The sequence below is a fragment of the Labeo rohita genome, chromosome 13 (genome assembly GCF_022985175.1).
Source record: "Labeo rohita strain BAU-BD-2019 chromosome 13, IGBB_LRoh.1.0, whole genome shotgun sequence".
Lineage (NCBI taxonomy): Eukaryota > Metazoa > Chordata > Actinopteri > Cypriniformes > Cyprinidae > Labeo > Labeo rohita.
In genome coordinates this window covers 17,061,256-17,078,562 of record NC_066881.1, presented here as the reverse complement: position 1 = coordinate 17,078,562, position 17,307 = coordinate 17,061,256, and the positions used below count along the sequence as shown (strand labels likewise).

General features: G+C 34.4%; 1 protein-coding gene and 1 long non-coding RNA gene across 2 annotated transcripts; both read right to left on the bottom strand.

Annotated features, from left to right (window-relative positions):
• Window positions 1-2,658: 2,658 nt before the first annotated feature.
• On the bottom strand, window positions 2,659-5,867 carry LOC127174709 (uncharacterized). Its single transcript, XR_007828898.1, has 3 exons — window positions 5,525-5,867; window positions 4,781-4,877; window positions 2,659-3,324 (listed from the first exon to the last, which is right to left on the bottom strand). It is a non-coding gene; the product is annotated as an uncharacterized LOC127174709 (long non-coding RNA).
• A 3,435-nt stretch (window positions 5,868-9,302) lies between these two features.
• On the bottom strand, window positions 9,303-10,597 carry sf3b5 (splicing factor 3b, subunit 5). Its single transcript, XM_051126340.1, has 2 exons — window positions 10,429-10,597; window positions 9,303-9,803 (listed from the first exon to the last, which is right to left on the bottom strand). The coding sequence occupies exon 2, from the start codon at window positions 9,783-9,785 to the stop codon at window positions 9,525-9,527; it is 261 nt and encodes an 86-aa protein (XP_050982297.1). The 5' UTR covers window positions 9,786-9,803; window positions 10,429-10,597; the 3' UTR covers window positions 9,303-9,524.
• Between the last annotated feature and the right edge of the window lie 6,710 nt (window positions 10,598-17,307).

The window sequence follows — 17,307 nt, the reverse complement described above, 5'->3', positions numbered from 1 at the left end:
TTGTTGCTCTTTATATGTTTTCCCTTCTCCAATCAACTGTTTAATCAGATTACATTGTTCCTCCAGACAGTTTTTGGAATGGCCCAATTTACTTCGCAATTCAAACGGAAATACATTTTAAAACAATGTGTGCTTATTAAAGGACAATTAACAACTCCTGTTTTTTTCACAGAATGAATGAATTGTCCAGTTAAACTCCTCACTGCTATTATTTTGAACACATCTCTTCCAATGCATTAGTCAGTTACTCCATAAGTCAATTATAGTTCCTTGCAAAAGTATTCATACCCCTTCATTTTTTTTTTTTAAATTTTGTTATAGCCTTATGTTAAACTGCTTTAAATTACTTTTTTTTACCACATCAGTCTATACTCCATACACCATAATGACAAAGCAAAAAACAGGTTTGTGACAACTTTGCAAATTTATTAAAATTAGAAAATTTAAGTAAGTACATTGCATAAGTATTCGTACCCTTAACACGGTACTTAGTGGAAACACCTTTACAGCCTCAAGTCTTTTTAGGTATGATGCAACAAGCTTTGCACATCTGCATTTGGCAGTTATCTGCCATTCTTCTCACCTCTTCACCTCAGCTTGAATGGGTGCTAGCAGACATTTTCAGGTTTCTCTAGAAATGTTTGATTGGGTTCAAGCCCAGGGACATCCAGGGAGTTGTCTTTAAGCCACTCTTGCTTTGAGCTTAGGATCATTGTCCTGTTGGATGGTGAATCTTCTGCCCAGTCTGAGGTTCTGAATGCTCTAAACTGGGTTTTCCTTAAGATATTTCAAGGCCGTGTGAATGTTCCTGAGCTCAATTTCAAGTGTTTCAGAAAAGAATATGAATACTTATGCAAAGCACTGTATTTGCAATGCAGAAATACCACTACTGCTAACAACAGTAGTTTATCAGATTACTGATGTTGTACTGCTATTTTTAGAACACAACTATATATATATATATATATATATACACATATCCTTTGTTTATTCTTCAATTATCTCTATTACATCTCTAATCTCTCTAATCACCATTGCTTTTGTTTGTTATTGTGCTTAATGAAGATAATTGAGTGAGAATCCAAACATCATGAGTGCACTTGTTTTACAGAATTTTTGGGCAACGAATCAAAGGACACAAGGACATCTGGCTGGTTTTCTTTCATGGTGCCATCAACTGCAAAACTAATTTGGGCAAAACAAAGGAAGAGAATTCATAATAAAATGAGCAGGTTTCATCATTATCTTTGATTTTAGGTGTACTGGCATACAAATAAAGCCGTTTTATTGCATCTCTACTGGTTAGATTTCTACAGTAGGTCGACATCCCGCAGTGGCCAGAGATATTGATATTAAGTCAAAATGATTGTATTAACATGTCATTATTGTAAATGATCAATCAGACACTTGCTATTATTGTAAATACTGGATGCCTTCCAGGAAATCTTTGTGCGTAAGAGAATTGAACGAGTCAGCTGTGTTCTTGAACCATTTTCCCGGTGACGCACTGCACGGTCATGCACTGTGGCTTCGTCTTAATATCGACATATGTGTTTGCGCTCTAACTGCAGATCTGTAATGATCCATCTGCAAGAAAACCATAAGCCGACTTTGATTATATGGTGCATGTTCGATGTACAGTAAATGACACATACAGTCAGCCTAATTTTGGTAAGAGGAACTGCTATGTATACACATACAGAGCAAATATTGTATATGTCGGCTAGTCACACCTTTCCCATCAAGCTCTTTTAGACATGACCGGTGCTGTCGTCACAGGCGCCAAGTGCACTCCATTTGATTTCATGCTTGTTTTAACTTGTTTTTCTTCTCCAGTTGCTTGTGCCTCTAATCAGACGGTACCGGCATCTGTTCTCACATATTTAATCATAGATATGTACTCGTACAGAACGTTTTAAATTGAAACCTTTATGATCTTATATTGAATTACAGCATGACAGGCAGATTTTCAAAGTTAATTGTGCGTAACTGACTCGCTGGAGCAAAATGACCTTTAATCTATAAGCACATTTAGGCACAAGCTGACTTAAGACTTAGCAAGCACGCGACAGCTTTTTCTTTCCTCATACGAACGGCTTTTCCGCTGTAAAATGACAGCTATTTGAGTTTCTACCATCAGAGATGTTGGAGATGGCTTTATGGTTGACTAAATAGCAATGGCCACGTCTGTAAACGCATCCTGCCAAGGTTAGCGTCAGCCGCCGAAGGACGTTAAATGTTTGCTCAATGACCTTTTTGTGTGGCCGGTCCAGGTGCTATTTTCTCAGAGCCACAATGTGTTTGAAAGAAGAGCTCAAGCTGTAGGAAGGTAATGAGTGACTGAAAGGGTTGTTTGTTGCATTCAACCCCCCACACCACCAAAAAAAAAGAAAAATAAAACTGACCATCTGCTCAGCTGCAGTGTATTTATACACAATTCCTTCTGTGGAATCTTTCTGTGCTTTTCAACAGCTTAATTCAGCATTATTCTTAATTTGAAAATAAAAATAGCTGGTGAGCTTCAGCACGAGCTCAGCCGGTGATCTGCTGTGCCAGTATGTTATTCCTGATCCTGACACAGCAGAAATGACTCTGTTGTAGGAATAAGTCAAACTGCGTGGCCAGCTGGCGAGGATTTGCCCTGCATCATCTACCCATACGGAAATGTAATATATGTGCTTATATGAAATACCCATATATTGAATACATGTTTATATATGCCATATCCATATATGATTCCTATTAGAAAATGGAACAATTTCATATATTGACATATAAGTCTACCCCATACAAAAATATATGTTTATGTATGTATAATACATGCATTGCCATATATGAAATGTATATAATTATTAATATATGTGAGATATATGTATGTTTTTATTATGTTGTATACAAATTAGACATATATGCATGAAATATATGGTATCATATATTTAATATTTTAATATGTGATCTTTGATCTTTAAATAGAGGTTGTAGACACATGTAAGACACTCTACAAAGTTGCAGTGCATTGCACATTTCACACCTTTAGCCTTAAATGTTAAATGGTACAGAAAGTTACACAAAGAAGCATCTTTATTTAAACAGAATTTATTTAAATAGAAAAAAAAAGTTACTGACCTGCACAATCAAACAGGACAAAAAAGAAACAATTACATATATAACTGATCAAAACACTGAACAGGCATAAGAAACAGAACATCAATTGTAGTGGTTCAGCTAAAGGTCTACAGGTTTGTATTCCCACAGCTTGGTTAGTTTTTTGTTTATTGCCATCCCCAGTAGGCCCCAGGTGAAGAAATTTCTGGATTCCAGCATCTGTAAAAAAAAAAAAAAAAAAAAAAAAAAAAAAAAGTAAAAGTTAGGTTTTTATAAGATAATTACAATAAATTTTCTGCACCATATATGATTTCAGGAAATGCACCACATTCAAAAGCAACTTTTTAGCTTTGGTAGTGTTGGGTGGTACAGTAAACTAAACTTGATTTTAGTCAACATGATATTAAAATATAAAACCTGCTTAAATCTTGCAATCCAACATTGTACCAAAGTTTAATTTAGGTTTTTAGTTAGAACTGTGCCTGTATCTTAAAGTGATTAACTACTATAAGATGACAAATATACTGAGTATTAAACATGGTTGGTAAAGTTAAAGATTATTTTAAAACTGCAGAATACTCATTATTTATGTAATAATTATAAATTGTAGTTGTAAAATATTCCCAGATACCACAAGGACATGGCAGAACAACGACAGAGCACAGCCTGCATGCCCATTCAAATTATATGTCTCTATATACATGAAGAACTAAACTATAGTAACCCAAATGCTCAATGACAGAGTTCACAGGTTACAATTTAATTTGCTATTTAGCATCAATGAAATAAAGTGTTTACATTCATAATACCTAATATGTGCATCGAGAATGTGGCCTGGAGAAAAGAAATAGAGGGGTGGAACTATGACATGGGTTTTTGAATGACAATTTTGATTAAATCCCCTAAAATAAGGTCTGCGGTTTACACAAACTCATAATATTTTCACGTTTTATTCTATGACATAAAACACACCAGTTAAACCCCACTCTTGATTTTTATTTATTTTTTTTTTTTTTAAACTGTTATGTTTCTTAAAAAAGGTGGTTGCTAACATGCTGCTAAATGGGACTACAGGCCCTGTCGGAGGCATTAAACGTCATCACGCTGAACAGTTTATCAATTTACAGTATTTTCCAATTGTAGTATAATTTATGGTACAATTAATTGTAGAATAACCAATTAATAGTTTCCCGCATGCAACACAAGTCTTCGGATGGAAGATGCTCATTTGATCGCTTTCCTACTGATATGGGGACTCTCTCTGTATTTGTACCATAAATATTACAATTATTCCATATAAACACCACATTTACTGCCTTTGTCACAGTCAAAGTGAAACTTTAATAATCTATAGTGCTTAAAGCCACGTTACGGCCACATGAAGCTGTTAGAAAGCAGACAGATTAAGGATTTTCTAGAAGCAAGGATAAAATAATATTTTGTGTACCCACCCTAACAAAATTAGAGCTGAAATGTGGTACTTCATTCACTAAAATAAGTTTAATCTAACCATATCCCAAAACTCACTCACTCCACTGTTATTTAATAGATTAAATGCACTAGAATTGTATTAAATAGTACATGGAGACACATTTTTAACTAAAATATTTTGTTGATTTGATTTGTTTACATGTATATTGCAGATGCTAGTTTTGGTTTCAATAAAATATTTAACCTTTTCTGTGTAGATGCTCCATCATTCACATCACTGCCATCCACATCTGCAGGTTCGGCCTCCATTTCTATTTTCTGAGAATGTCGGGACTCATTACCTTGTCATGGGACACAAACAAGAATAGCACAATTATCAGCAATGATATGAACAAAATTTACTACGATAGATTAACCATATGTTTAAAACCCCACAATCACATCCTTTAGTGTAACTTACTGTACCTTTATGCAATATGCACATACATGTGCTTACGCACCCACTCTAGGCATGTCACGGACATGTCAATGCACTTGGTGCAATATAACCAAGTACTGTCATTTACTATATGAATTCAAGGTGCTTGTATTTAAATAATTCCATTTCGTGCAGTTTTATAGTTCTAGTCTAGACTACATCTCAGAGATAAACATTATAATTTTCATCCATTATTTTTGTCAGACAGCTTTAAATAATTTCCAAACGTGGCATTGCTTATCAAGTGAAAACAATGAGCTCACAGTATCTCCATACAGATTAACCTGTTACCCAAAAGCTAAAATTAACTTTAACGCGAGCAAATTGCAAAACACATCAATGCAGCTGTAATCATAACATCATATATACAACAATGACAGGGAATATTTAAAACATTAGCTGATCTATATAGAGACAGAGGCTCTTGCAGACCAAAACAATCATATAACACTTAGTTTCTATGTAATATTAGTGTAGGAATAAAGCGTTGAGTAAATTAGTGTAAATTACCTGCACCGCTGCCACATTCAAAGGCGTTTCATCCACTCCACTCAGTGATGTCGGTCTGTCTTCGTGCCCGTCTATAAAATCATTGTCGTTTATTATGTGAAGGTACTGGCACATTTGTTATCCTTCCACTAAGAAAAACATCTTACTGCAGATGACTGTTTGTTTAGCCGCAGCCATTGCTCAGACTCTGCCGTTAGCGCGGGTGTGTTTGAATTTTGGCGCATGCGCAAAAGCGCTATTGTGACGTTCACATACAATCGCTCATGTATTTTAATAAAATGCATTTTAGTTCATTGATGATGAGAGCACATATGGACAAACAGTTACATGAAGTGTTTCCCCCCTCAATAACTCTATAATACATTCCTACAAGTAACTTTTAGTACATTGGCATTTTTGAACAGGTTATATATTCATCTCTACTTTTTCCCCCAGAAAACTAAATTGAAACAATTAATAAAGTTAAGCAATGAATTGTGTTATATGATTTACAATAAGCAGTATCTTTTAGGCATATATGGTTAATAAACTTGCATAAATTCAGTATATACATTGGTAACAAATGGTCAAAACATAGAGTACCATATATAATTTTGATATATATTGTTAACATATATGGTCATAACATATAATACAATATATAATTTTGATATATATTGTTAACATATATGGTCATAACTTATAATACAATATATAATTTTGATATATATTGTAAACATATATGGTCATAACATACAATACCATATAAAAGTTAAACATATATATACTTTCAATATATGTTTATATACAAATTGTACTATGGGAAATTCATATATGTTATAAACATATATCTACATATATCCAGAAAATGGATATATGTGATAATAATATATTGCCCTATATTTAACATATATGAGAGTAGCACTTCTGATATAGGTACATATATGTCATATATTACATTTCGCCGACCAGTTTAGGCTGGTTTTAGCTGTTTTTTTTTTTGTTTGTTTTTTTTGAGTATTCAATTTAACATTTGAGATGCCTTTCATTAAAGACAACTTTGATTAACTTTTCTGATCCACTTCAAATGTTGACTACTATATATTAAATCCATTTAAAAATCATAATAAAGCATACACTGTAAAAAACAATTTGTTGAGTCAGCTTAAAATAATTTGTTACCCGGATGCCTTAAAATTTTAAGTTCTGTCAACTCCAAAAAGTTTAGTCAACTTAAAATGTTAAGTTGTACTAAGTGACAACTTAGACATTTGAGTTGATTCAACTTAAAATTTTAAGGCAGCTGCCTAGCTTTTATTTTGATCAAACCAATTTTTTTGTTTAGACAACTCAAATATCTAAGTTCTCACTTAGTACAACTAAACTTATTATCAGAGTTGCCTGAACTTAAAATTTCGAGGCAGCAGGGCAACAAATAATTTTAAGTTGACTCAACAAATTGTGTTTTTTATTGCAGGGGGTTTTACAGTGTAATGCTATCGTGAATTCACAAATGCTATGAATCAGTTAAATTAATATATGCGATGCAGGTTTAATAGATGGGCTTTATTTACATGCGTCTCAGAGCGACTCCGTTCATAGTAAATGCTGCTCCACACAAACTGTTATTATTTAAAGATAAAGATAACTAACTTTGTTAATAATAATAGTAACTTCCAAGAATGTTACCATACTACATTATATAACACTGGTTGTTAGCAAGTCAGTTATTCTTGAGAAATGGGACAAAACATGTCCAGCAATTGTAACTGCCATTAGGTTTAAAAATGAAAATGTTTTCAGTTGTAAATGTTATAAGGGATTAATAATAAATAATGTATTTAACACAATTATCCCCTTTAATTAATGTTATTATTATTACATCAAATCTATGACACTTATTGTCTTCTTACGACATCAAAAACAGTGTGTCCACAGAGAAAGGTTCAATCGTTCATAAGCAGAAAAATGGATGAAATGAGGAAAAAGAGCTTGTTTTATCAAAAGCAACACTTGGCACAATATGTAACATTTTTTGATTAAAATATCCAAAAACCACTATAACAGTGTTATATATTGTACTGACTTGTGTACTTACATTATCCCAAATGTTTTTAAGAATGCTGAAATCCATAGTAATAAGCCATTTTAACTAGTGTAACGGACCGTGTCATTGCGAAAATGTAATAATCTGTCTGCTAACACGATTAGAATATGATAATGTGTTTTAAAATGGTAAAAACATCTTGATTGTGATGGCAAAATACGTGATGTCAAGGTAAAAAGCACATTTTGAAAAAAATAGAAAAGCTGGGAGGTTGAATCAAAGCATAGCTCTGTTGCTTAGTACATGTAAGATATAAAAATGTGGTTTCATTTGTCTTAAGTCCAAGGTTTCATTTTTCAGTATTGCACCCTGTGGGTTTTGACACAAATTTCACATTTCAGTTTGTTTCTAAATCACTCGTTTGCAGTTTGATTTCCTATTTAATTTGATATTGATTATTTTGGATATATATCATGTACAGTACGTGCCATATTTTCTCAAAGAAAAAAAAATCTCAGCTAATGCCGTAAAATATACATGAGAGTCAGTTACACTACATTACTATAATACTGAAGGTATACAAATGCTTAAATTCCACTTAATGAAGTTTTTCATAATGATAAACTTACAGTTAGGCCTACATAATTATATTTCTACTCAAATTTGTGTTTTGAAATATACTGTCATTAAAATTTGACAGATTTATTTAACCATAAATTAAACATTGAATTGTGATGAATATGTTATATGGTGACTAACAAATTCATGGTCACCGAATATGTTTTTTCTCATGTAAATGTGATGGCATTGTTTACAAGCTGTTGATTGATCATTTGTGATACATGAGACAGGATTCAGATTTCAGTGTTACACTCTTTCTTTTAACATACCTTAGCGTGTTTATTCATGTTTATTTCATGCTGAAACTGCTATTAATGTAAGGAGATGATCAGTTCAGGTGCTGCTTCTCTTCAACTGAGCCGCTACAGCGATCTGTCACTCCACATTAACTAGTGCCAAAACGGCATTTATTGTTTGAATATTGTAGTAAATTGGAGAGAATTTAAAATCTGAGACTGTTTGATGTCAAAAGTAACAAAGCACAAAGCTTATCACGATTTATTGGATGGGAGGTGCACTACAATGTCCCATTCATTAACTGAAAACAGGCTAGACTAATTTATTCTTGGGATTTAAGAATGAGATTAGATGAAAATTCAAGAAATCAATGTTTTTTACCCAGCCCTATTAACAATTATCCAATTTTTTCTCTAAAACATACACAAAAGTATGTTCATGCAGGCTGCATTTATTTGATCAAAAATAAAAAAAGTTATATTGTGCAATACTGTTTTACTATTTAAAATAATCGTTGTTTTTCCATCTATTTATGTAAATATATGTCATTTCATATATGTAATTTATTCTTGTGATTGCAAAGCTATTACTTCAGTCTTTAGTATTACATGATCCTTCAGAAGTCATTCTAATATGCTGATTTGCTGCTCAAGAAAATGTCGTTATTATCAATGTTGAGAACAGTTGTTTTTTTTGTGTTAAGTTTTTTTGATGATTAAGTTCTTTAATGAATAGACATATCTCAATAACGATTTGAAGCATTTTTTGTAACATCATGATATCTTTTCTGTCACGTTTGATCCTTGCTAAATAAAATTATTCATTTTATTTTTAAAAAAATAGTTTGTTATTATTAAAATAATGAATAATAATAATATTAATACAATTAATGCATTTGTGATAGGGTATCAAATTTATTTTCTTCAAAGACACATGTGATTCAACAATCTATACAAAATGCCACAAAAAAGAAGTATTAAAAATTAAAAAAAAAACATTGACTGGTTCACAAACAAGAGGATTTAAAGAGCACCCACAACCCCCCATGTGTCCAGGGTCTCTATATTTGATCTCCCAGCACCGAATGAACAGAAAACATCCAGAGTCAAAACAACCCTAAGCATCTTCAGGTTTGTCAGCTGGCGGACCACACGGCTGCAGCATCTTCTCCATCAAGTTAAAGCGGACCCGAGCCTTGCTCTCGTTCTCAGCGATGGCGAAGTAATTAAGAAGGTCGAAATGGCCCATGTAGGAGCAATAGGAGTCTCTGTGCTGGTTAACCAGCCATTCCCATTTGCTGGTGTCTGCGTGGCCCGTGCCAATGTACTTTGACTGCAGATGCTCCAGCTGACTGTGGATGTTGTAACGGTCAGTCATCTTCAACTATGTGTATTCCTGACAAAAAGAGAGAAAAACAATAACTTATAGCCCTTCTGAGATATACATATAGATTTATTGCTATTCTTCAGCACATCAGATCTGCTATTTCACTAAAGATATAACGTTATTTAATGCATTTTTTATATTAAGTGTATGTATGTATGTATGTATGTATGTGTTTATATATATATATATATATATATACACACACACACACACACACACACACACACACACACACACACACACACACACACACACACACACACACACACACACACACACAGTCTGGTTTATTATCTTTGTGGGGACTTTAAGTTAAAGTGTGGTTTGGAATAATAACACCAGACTGTATGTTTAAAGAGGAGAAACATTTAAAGTACAGTAAGAAATAGGTTACATAACGAACAGCCGAAGCCAAGAAGTAAAAAGTCTTGTAGTAAAGAAAAACAATAAAATAAATGTAAACCATCAGCTTGTACTTCTTTGTGGACATTGAGTAACGTTATATTTACTTAGCGAAACTAGTTAACACTAAGCTAATAGAGCTGAACGGTTAACATTCTTTCAAATCAAATATCTCTTCAAACAGCGATACTGTAATTGACCATTGTTTGGCCACATAATTGTACGTACTTACCTAAAGTAAAACGGAGTAAAATGTAAGGAAAGTAAATAAATTGCTTCTTTAACAGTTCTCAGTGTTGTTAGCTTAGCAGCTGTGCGTGAAAACAGGCTGCCTGCAACCGGAGCGGAAGGAGTTACTCCGATATCTGTCGGTGTGGAAAACATTGGCGTAGACAAGAGTTCCGCTCGGATGAACCACAAGTCCTGATCACTGCGAAGGATCTTATTTTTGTGCTATCGACTGACTAATTATTCACCTTATTACACGGCTACATGAACAAGAAATGTTGATTTGAGTTTAAATTATATCACCTCACTTTATTATCGTAAAGACTCCACTAGGAAAAAATGTCAAGGGGCAGAAAACTCTCCGCCTAGCAACAGGATGAATATTTCAACAATATTAAGTTAATTTATATGTACATTAATTTCAATTAATATTTGCTTTTCTGTAGATTTTCTAGGCCACAATGTAACACTTTAACATTGGACTCCTTACAGACATCTGACAAAGGCTCATCATAAATCCTTTAGCTTATATTAAAATTAATAGAGGGTTTGCACTTGTCATATGCGTGGCCATATTGGCGATGTAAACAACCGCATTGTTTGCACTGTTAATGTACTACTGAATACGCTGTTCTGCAAATTTATGCTGTCTAAACCACGGGAAAAAATGTGTGGAAGCTGCTAAATCATATAAAGAATGACTTAGTAAACAGGAAAGAGCACAATGTTTTGACAAACTAAAGTTAATAGGTGGTAAAGATACATATGAACTGTATTAGTTAAGATATTAGCCTAATATTTCACCAACCTGAATGGAAATGATAAGAACAAACATGAATGTTGTCGAGATTCTTGCCCTGGAAATCCTGGTTCAGTTCGGCCAACCACAAACGCCTTTTGTTCCTCAGACAGTTTTTTCCACTCTTCTCCTTGATTTGATATATTTTTGGCAGTCTGTAGTACTCCAAATGTTTTCCCCGGTCTGACGGATTACAGTCCAAAACATGACAATAATTGACCATTTTCAGCAGCAGTAATCAGATAAATTTGTGAGTTCTGTTCGGTTCAGTGGTATTGTTTATGTTCAGTGCTGCCAATATGGCAGATTGAATTTATTATAGCTAGTAGTTGTAGTAACCATTTTAGAGGTACTTTAATTAAGTTGGCTTGAGAAAGTCACTTACTGATCTACTGTTTAAGAATATTATTATTCTTCTTCTTCTGAGCCAAATTTCGGTATCTGTCTCCTCCTAGAGCTTTCAAGCTAGAACCACCAAACTCGGCCCAGACCTTCAGACTGGTCTGACTCGGTGTGCTATAGCTTTTCTAACTGATCCAGCTTACAGTTTTCGTAAACCAGACTATCAAAACCACCAAAAATCCCATAGACTTGCATTGACAGAATGTTCAAATGAGCCAACACTCTTCAAACTCCAACTGACAAAATTCAAATCTAAACTCCCAGAATCCCTTGAGGCTCAATCAGGCTTCCCTTCTATGTAGTATTTCTAATCAATTTAGACTCACTCTAATATTTCTAATATTTCGAATCTATCTAGCTATCTAAATCATGTTACCAACATGCTAGTAACTTGGTAATAATGCTAGCAACATGCTAGTTACATGCTAATCATACTGGAAGCATGATAACAACATGCTAGTAACATGTTTGTTAATCATGCTAGCAACATGCTGGTAACTTGCTAATAATGCTAGCAAAATGCTAATCATGTTAGAAACATGCGAACAAAATGCTAGTAACATGCTAATCGTGTTAGCAACATGCTAGTAACATGCTAATCATGTTAGAAACATGGTAACAACATGCTAATCATGCTACCAACATGCTAGTACCTTGTTAATCATACTAGCAACATGTTAGTAACATGCTAATCATGATAAAAAAAATACTAGCAACATGCTAGTAACATGCTAATCATGCTAACAACATGCTAGTAACTTGGTAATCATGCTAGCAACGTGCTAGTTAAATGATAATCATACTAGAAACATGGTAACAACATGCTACTAATATGCTAATCATGTTAGCAACATGCTAGTAACTTGCTAATCATACTAGCAACATGTTAACCATGTTAGAAACATGGTAACAACATGCTAGTATAATGCTAATCGTGCTAGCAACATGCTAACCATGTTAAAAACATGTTAGCAACATGCTAGTAACTTGCTAATCATGCTAGTAAAATGCTAATCATGTTAGAAACATGCAAACAAAATGCTAGTAACATGCTAATCATGTTAGCAACATGCTAGTAACTTGCTAATCATGCTAGCAAAATGCGAATCATGTTAGAAACATGCAAACAAAATGCTAGTAACATGCTAATCATGTTAGCAACATGCTAGTAACATGCTAATCATGTTAGAAACATGGTAACAACATGCAAATCATGCTACCAACATGCTAGTACCTTGTTAATCATACTAGCAACATGTTAGTAACATGGTAATCATGATAAAAAATGCTAGCAACATGCTAATCATGCTAACAACATGCTAGTAACTTGGTAATCATGTTAGCAATGTGCTAGTTACATGCTAATCATACTAGAAACATGCTAACAACATGCTACTAACATGCTAATCATGATAGCAACATGCTAGTAACTTGCTAATCATACTAGCAGCATGTTAACCATGTTAGAAACATGGTAACAACATGCTAGTATATAATGCTAATTGTGCTAGCAACATGCTAACCATGTTAGAAACATGTTAGCAACATGCTAGTAACTTGTTAATCATGCTAGCAACATGCTAGCAACATGCTAATCATGCTAGCAACATGCCAATCATGTTAACAACATGTTAGTAATATGCTAATCATGCTATCAACATGCTAACAACATTCTAGTAATTTGTTAATTATGCTAACAACATGCTAATCATGCTTACAACATTGTAATCAGCCTATAAAAATACAAGCAACAAGCTAATCATGCTAAAACATGTTAACAACATGTCAAACATGCTTTCATACTTTTACAACTGCTTCAAACTTTCAGGCTAGGCTTTCTCAAGCCAACTTAAAGTTTGTTCTCAAACTTTACTCATCTAGTTTTACATTGATATGAAAAGCCCTCAGAGTTATTCAAGCAATATGATTACCACAGGTATGTTACAACAAACAACAGTAAGATGTTCAATTTTACTGGCCTCAGTCAAGTATTTTCCCCATCTGAAGAAGCTTTTGTTAGAGTTATAAGCCATTAACCAAACCAACTAGCTGTGAGGTGAATATAAACATTACAAACTTTAACTGGACAAAAAGACAAAGGGATATTGAGTAGATTACGCCATTTGGAAGTAGACGGGCACTATATCATGCTTATGGCACAAATGACTTGTTTCGATTCTCTGATTGGTGTAGATGCTGTTTTTGTTTGTTTGTTTGTTTGTTTTTTGCTGAATCATGGGTAATGTTGTTTTTAACCCTTAATTTTTGAACCCGATTATTAAAAAAAATTCAGACTGATGGCTTCAACAAAAACATATATCATGCTTTAACAACACAAATCACAAATAGCTTTACTTCCGGTTATATTCATTGAAGTGAGATTATGTTGGTCATATCACAGAGATGCTCTTTTGTGAAGGAAGTAAGCAGATCTCATGAGGATAATTGAGAATCTTAAAATCATTTGAAAAATAAATGTGAGACATAAATGGAATCAGACGCTGGGTTTCGTTTTGTTTCATTAATGCAATTTAGAGGAAATGACGAGTAATCTCACTTCTGCCACCCATATTTTTCTGTCCATGTAAATGTAACATCTGACAGGAAACATATTAGGAATGTATTGTGCATCAGTAAATAGTCTAACAAATACATCTTCCAGATGAAAGCATGCACATCGATGCAATGAATGTGTGCTGTCTCAGAAATGTGTGCTTTCTCATATACAGTACAAGTATCTGCTATAAAAACACTTGAGCTCTGTGTTGCCAATCACAGTAATGTTTTTCTCTTTGAATCACCAATATATTGTGTGAATTTTTCAGAAAGGAGAGATAAGAGCAGAGGCTTATAAGAGCACTTGTCCTTTAATAGAACCAGGTGTCAGAGGCATCCGTGGATATGTGATAGCTGCGAAACGCACTTTAAAAATAGTCATTATTGGCACAAAGTCAACAGTTTTTCTTTTGTCCTCACAATGACGTATGGTAGAGGGTGTGAAAATCACCAGTCTTTAGCTTTCTGACAGCCTCATTAATTTTAGCAGCACACTGCACCACGTTTAAAGAGGGAAAAGTCTCCAGTATGCAGGATGCAGACAATCCGATCTCATGAGAAAACACAATTTGAGGTTTTAGAAGAACGCTACGCATAAAAGACGGTGGGGACATAAGCAAATTGAAAATGTAAGATAAGAACTAAAATGACAAATAGTTATGAATTGCCCTGAGTGTGTTGTTTTGGAATAGGTCTCCTTCTGTTCTTAAAGGGGTCATCGGATGCTAAGTTCACTTTTACATGTTGTTTGAACATTAATGTGTGTTGGCAGTGTATGTACAAATCTACCCGAAAATGATAAAAATCCATGCAGTGGTTTTAAATTAATCTGTAAAAATAATATCCCCTTTTTCAAATCGAGCCATTCTCAGATGCCGTCACACCGACAGAGGCCACTCCCATGATAGTTGATTGACATGAGCGTCTTACCTTAGATCAGTTGTAACAGTCCAACCTCTATGTTTTGATGCCGGAGCAGGGATGTAAGTTAGACAAGAATTGAGCGATTGAGGTGTTGTGTTGCTGGATGTAATAATGAACGTAGTGGTCGTCATTTACTCCTGACATCTGAGCCACTGAAGATGCAGTGGATTATATTTGTTTGTAAATGGAATGCGCCTCCCGATCTACATATATCTGTCTGTGTTCGTGCGAATCATTTGTGATTCAGCTTCACCTACAGCAGAAGTGATTATAAGGGTTTTTTTTATGAATCTTTGTGATCGCCTTTCCTAATAATGTGCTGGTTAGCAAGTTTAGCGGCTAAATGTGGCTGAAGTAAACAGGCTCGTCACTCCACAGAGAGAAGAGAGGGGCGGGGCGAGCAAAGCTCATTTGCATTTAAAGCAGCCTTGACCAGAATGGGATGTTTTTTGCAGAGCTCATTTTGTCAAGGTAAAAAGGGTTTTGTTTTACACAACCATTGAGAATTTTTAACCAAAGTATATTATAGACTTTTCATTAAGACCCTAAAAAATCATATGAACTTGTGGAAAATGGGCATTCGATGACCCCTAAAGGAACAGTTCACCCAAAAATGAAATTCATTTCACTGTCATCATTTACTCACCCTCATGTCATTCCAAACCTGTATGACTTTCTTTCTTCTGCGGAACACAAAAGATATTTTTAAATGATGACAGGTTTTTCATTTTGTAGTGAACTATGCCTTTAAAGGAGAAGTCCACTTCCAAAACAAAGATTCACATATAATGTACTCACCCCCTTGTCATCCAAAATGTTCATGTCTTTCTTTCTTCAGTCGTAAAGAAATTGTTTTTTGAGGAAAACATTTCTGCATTTTTCTCCATATAATGGACTGATATGGTGCCCCGATTTTGAACTTCCAAAATGCAGTTTTAAATGCAGCTTCAAACGGTCCCAAATGTGGTTGTAAACAATCCCAGCTGAGAAAGAAGGGTCTTATCTAGCGTAACGATTGGTTATTTTCATAAAAAATAATACAATTTAAATACTTTTTAATGTCAAACGCTCATCGTCTTACTCTGCATAAACTGTTTTTTTCCGATTCATGACACTTAGGGTATGTCGAAAAACTCCCATCTCATGTTTTCCCTCAACTTCAAAATCGTCTTATATCACTGTTTTACCTTGTTTGTTAATGGTGTTTGATCGTCTTTGCATGTTTACTTTGCAAAGACTGGGTCGGTACTTCTGCAGCGATGTAGGATGATTTTGAAATGATTTTTAAAGTCGAGGGAGAAAATATGATGGTGTTCTTCATTTGGAGTGTGTAAGCTCTTTCACACTTTGAGCCATTTTAGAATTAATTAGACCAGGTTTAATGGACAAGATTACTACAGCCACAATCTTTATTACCTTAAGTTTCATTTAAGCTCCAGTGCACTTTCTTCCTCTGCAGTCTATAGAATTCATGTCAAACTTTAATTATGCTGTATTCAGCAAAGCTAGCGGGAGGAATGAAAAGAGTAGATGAGCAGACATAAAGCTTTGGTTCCTACACGTGGAGCAATCAACTTAAACATTCATGGTTTCATGTTATGCATTCCGTCTTGATTAGATGTAATACAGTATCATATCTGCTACGGAAAAGAAAAAGTCTCGCATTGTTGTACATATCGTGCACCCTAAAGCCACTGTTAAATGAGAACTGCAATGATGACCCCGAACAACTGCCGCCCCCCTCTCGTCTGCTCTCCACCGCTGTTTCTCGCGCCTTAGGTTATGTGTTGAGCAGTCCTGAACATACTAGCTCTCTGTTCCTTAATTTCCCCGGGGTTTTGCAGCAAGACTGCATGTGGGGGGAAACTCTGGTACAAAATGACTGAAATGGCAGCTCAAAGGCCATCATTATTTGATTTCAAAGTATTACAGAACCAAATTATTGGTCTCCTACAGCTGGCATGGGTCTCAAACTAGATAAGAGATCCTGGTAATAACTGAAAACAGCTGGAGTAGTCTTATATTTTGTCTTTTCACAGAGGGCTCGACTTTCTTACTAATAAGAGTCCTGTTAAGAGATATGTTTGAGATTTTGATGTGAAAAATGTAGTTACAGTAACACTGTATCTGAAAAGCTGATTTCCTCAAAAATGTGAGATGTTATATTAAGGTGCGGTAATTTCTGCAAAAATCCATTATCAT

Bases quoted from the DNA above. Each gene is read 5' to 3' on its own strand.
- sf3b5 (XM_051126340.1), bottom strand. From the start codon at position 9,785: ATGACTGACCGTTACAACATCCACAGTCAGCTGGAGCATCTGCAGTCA.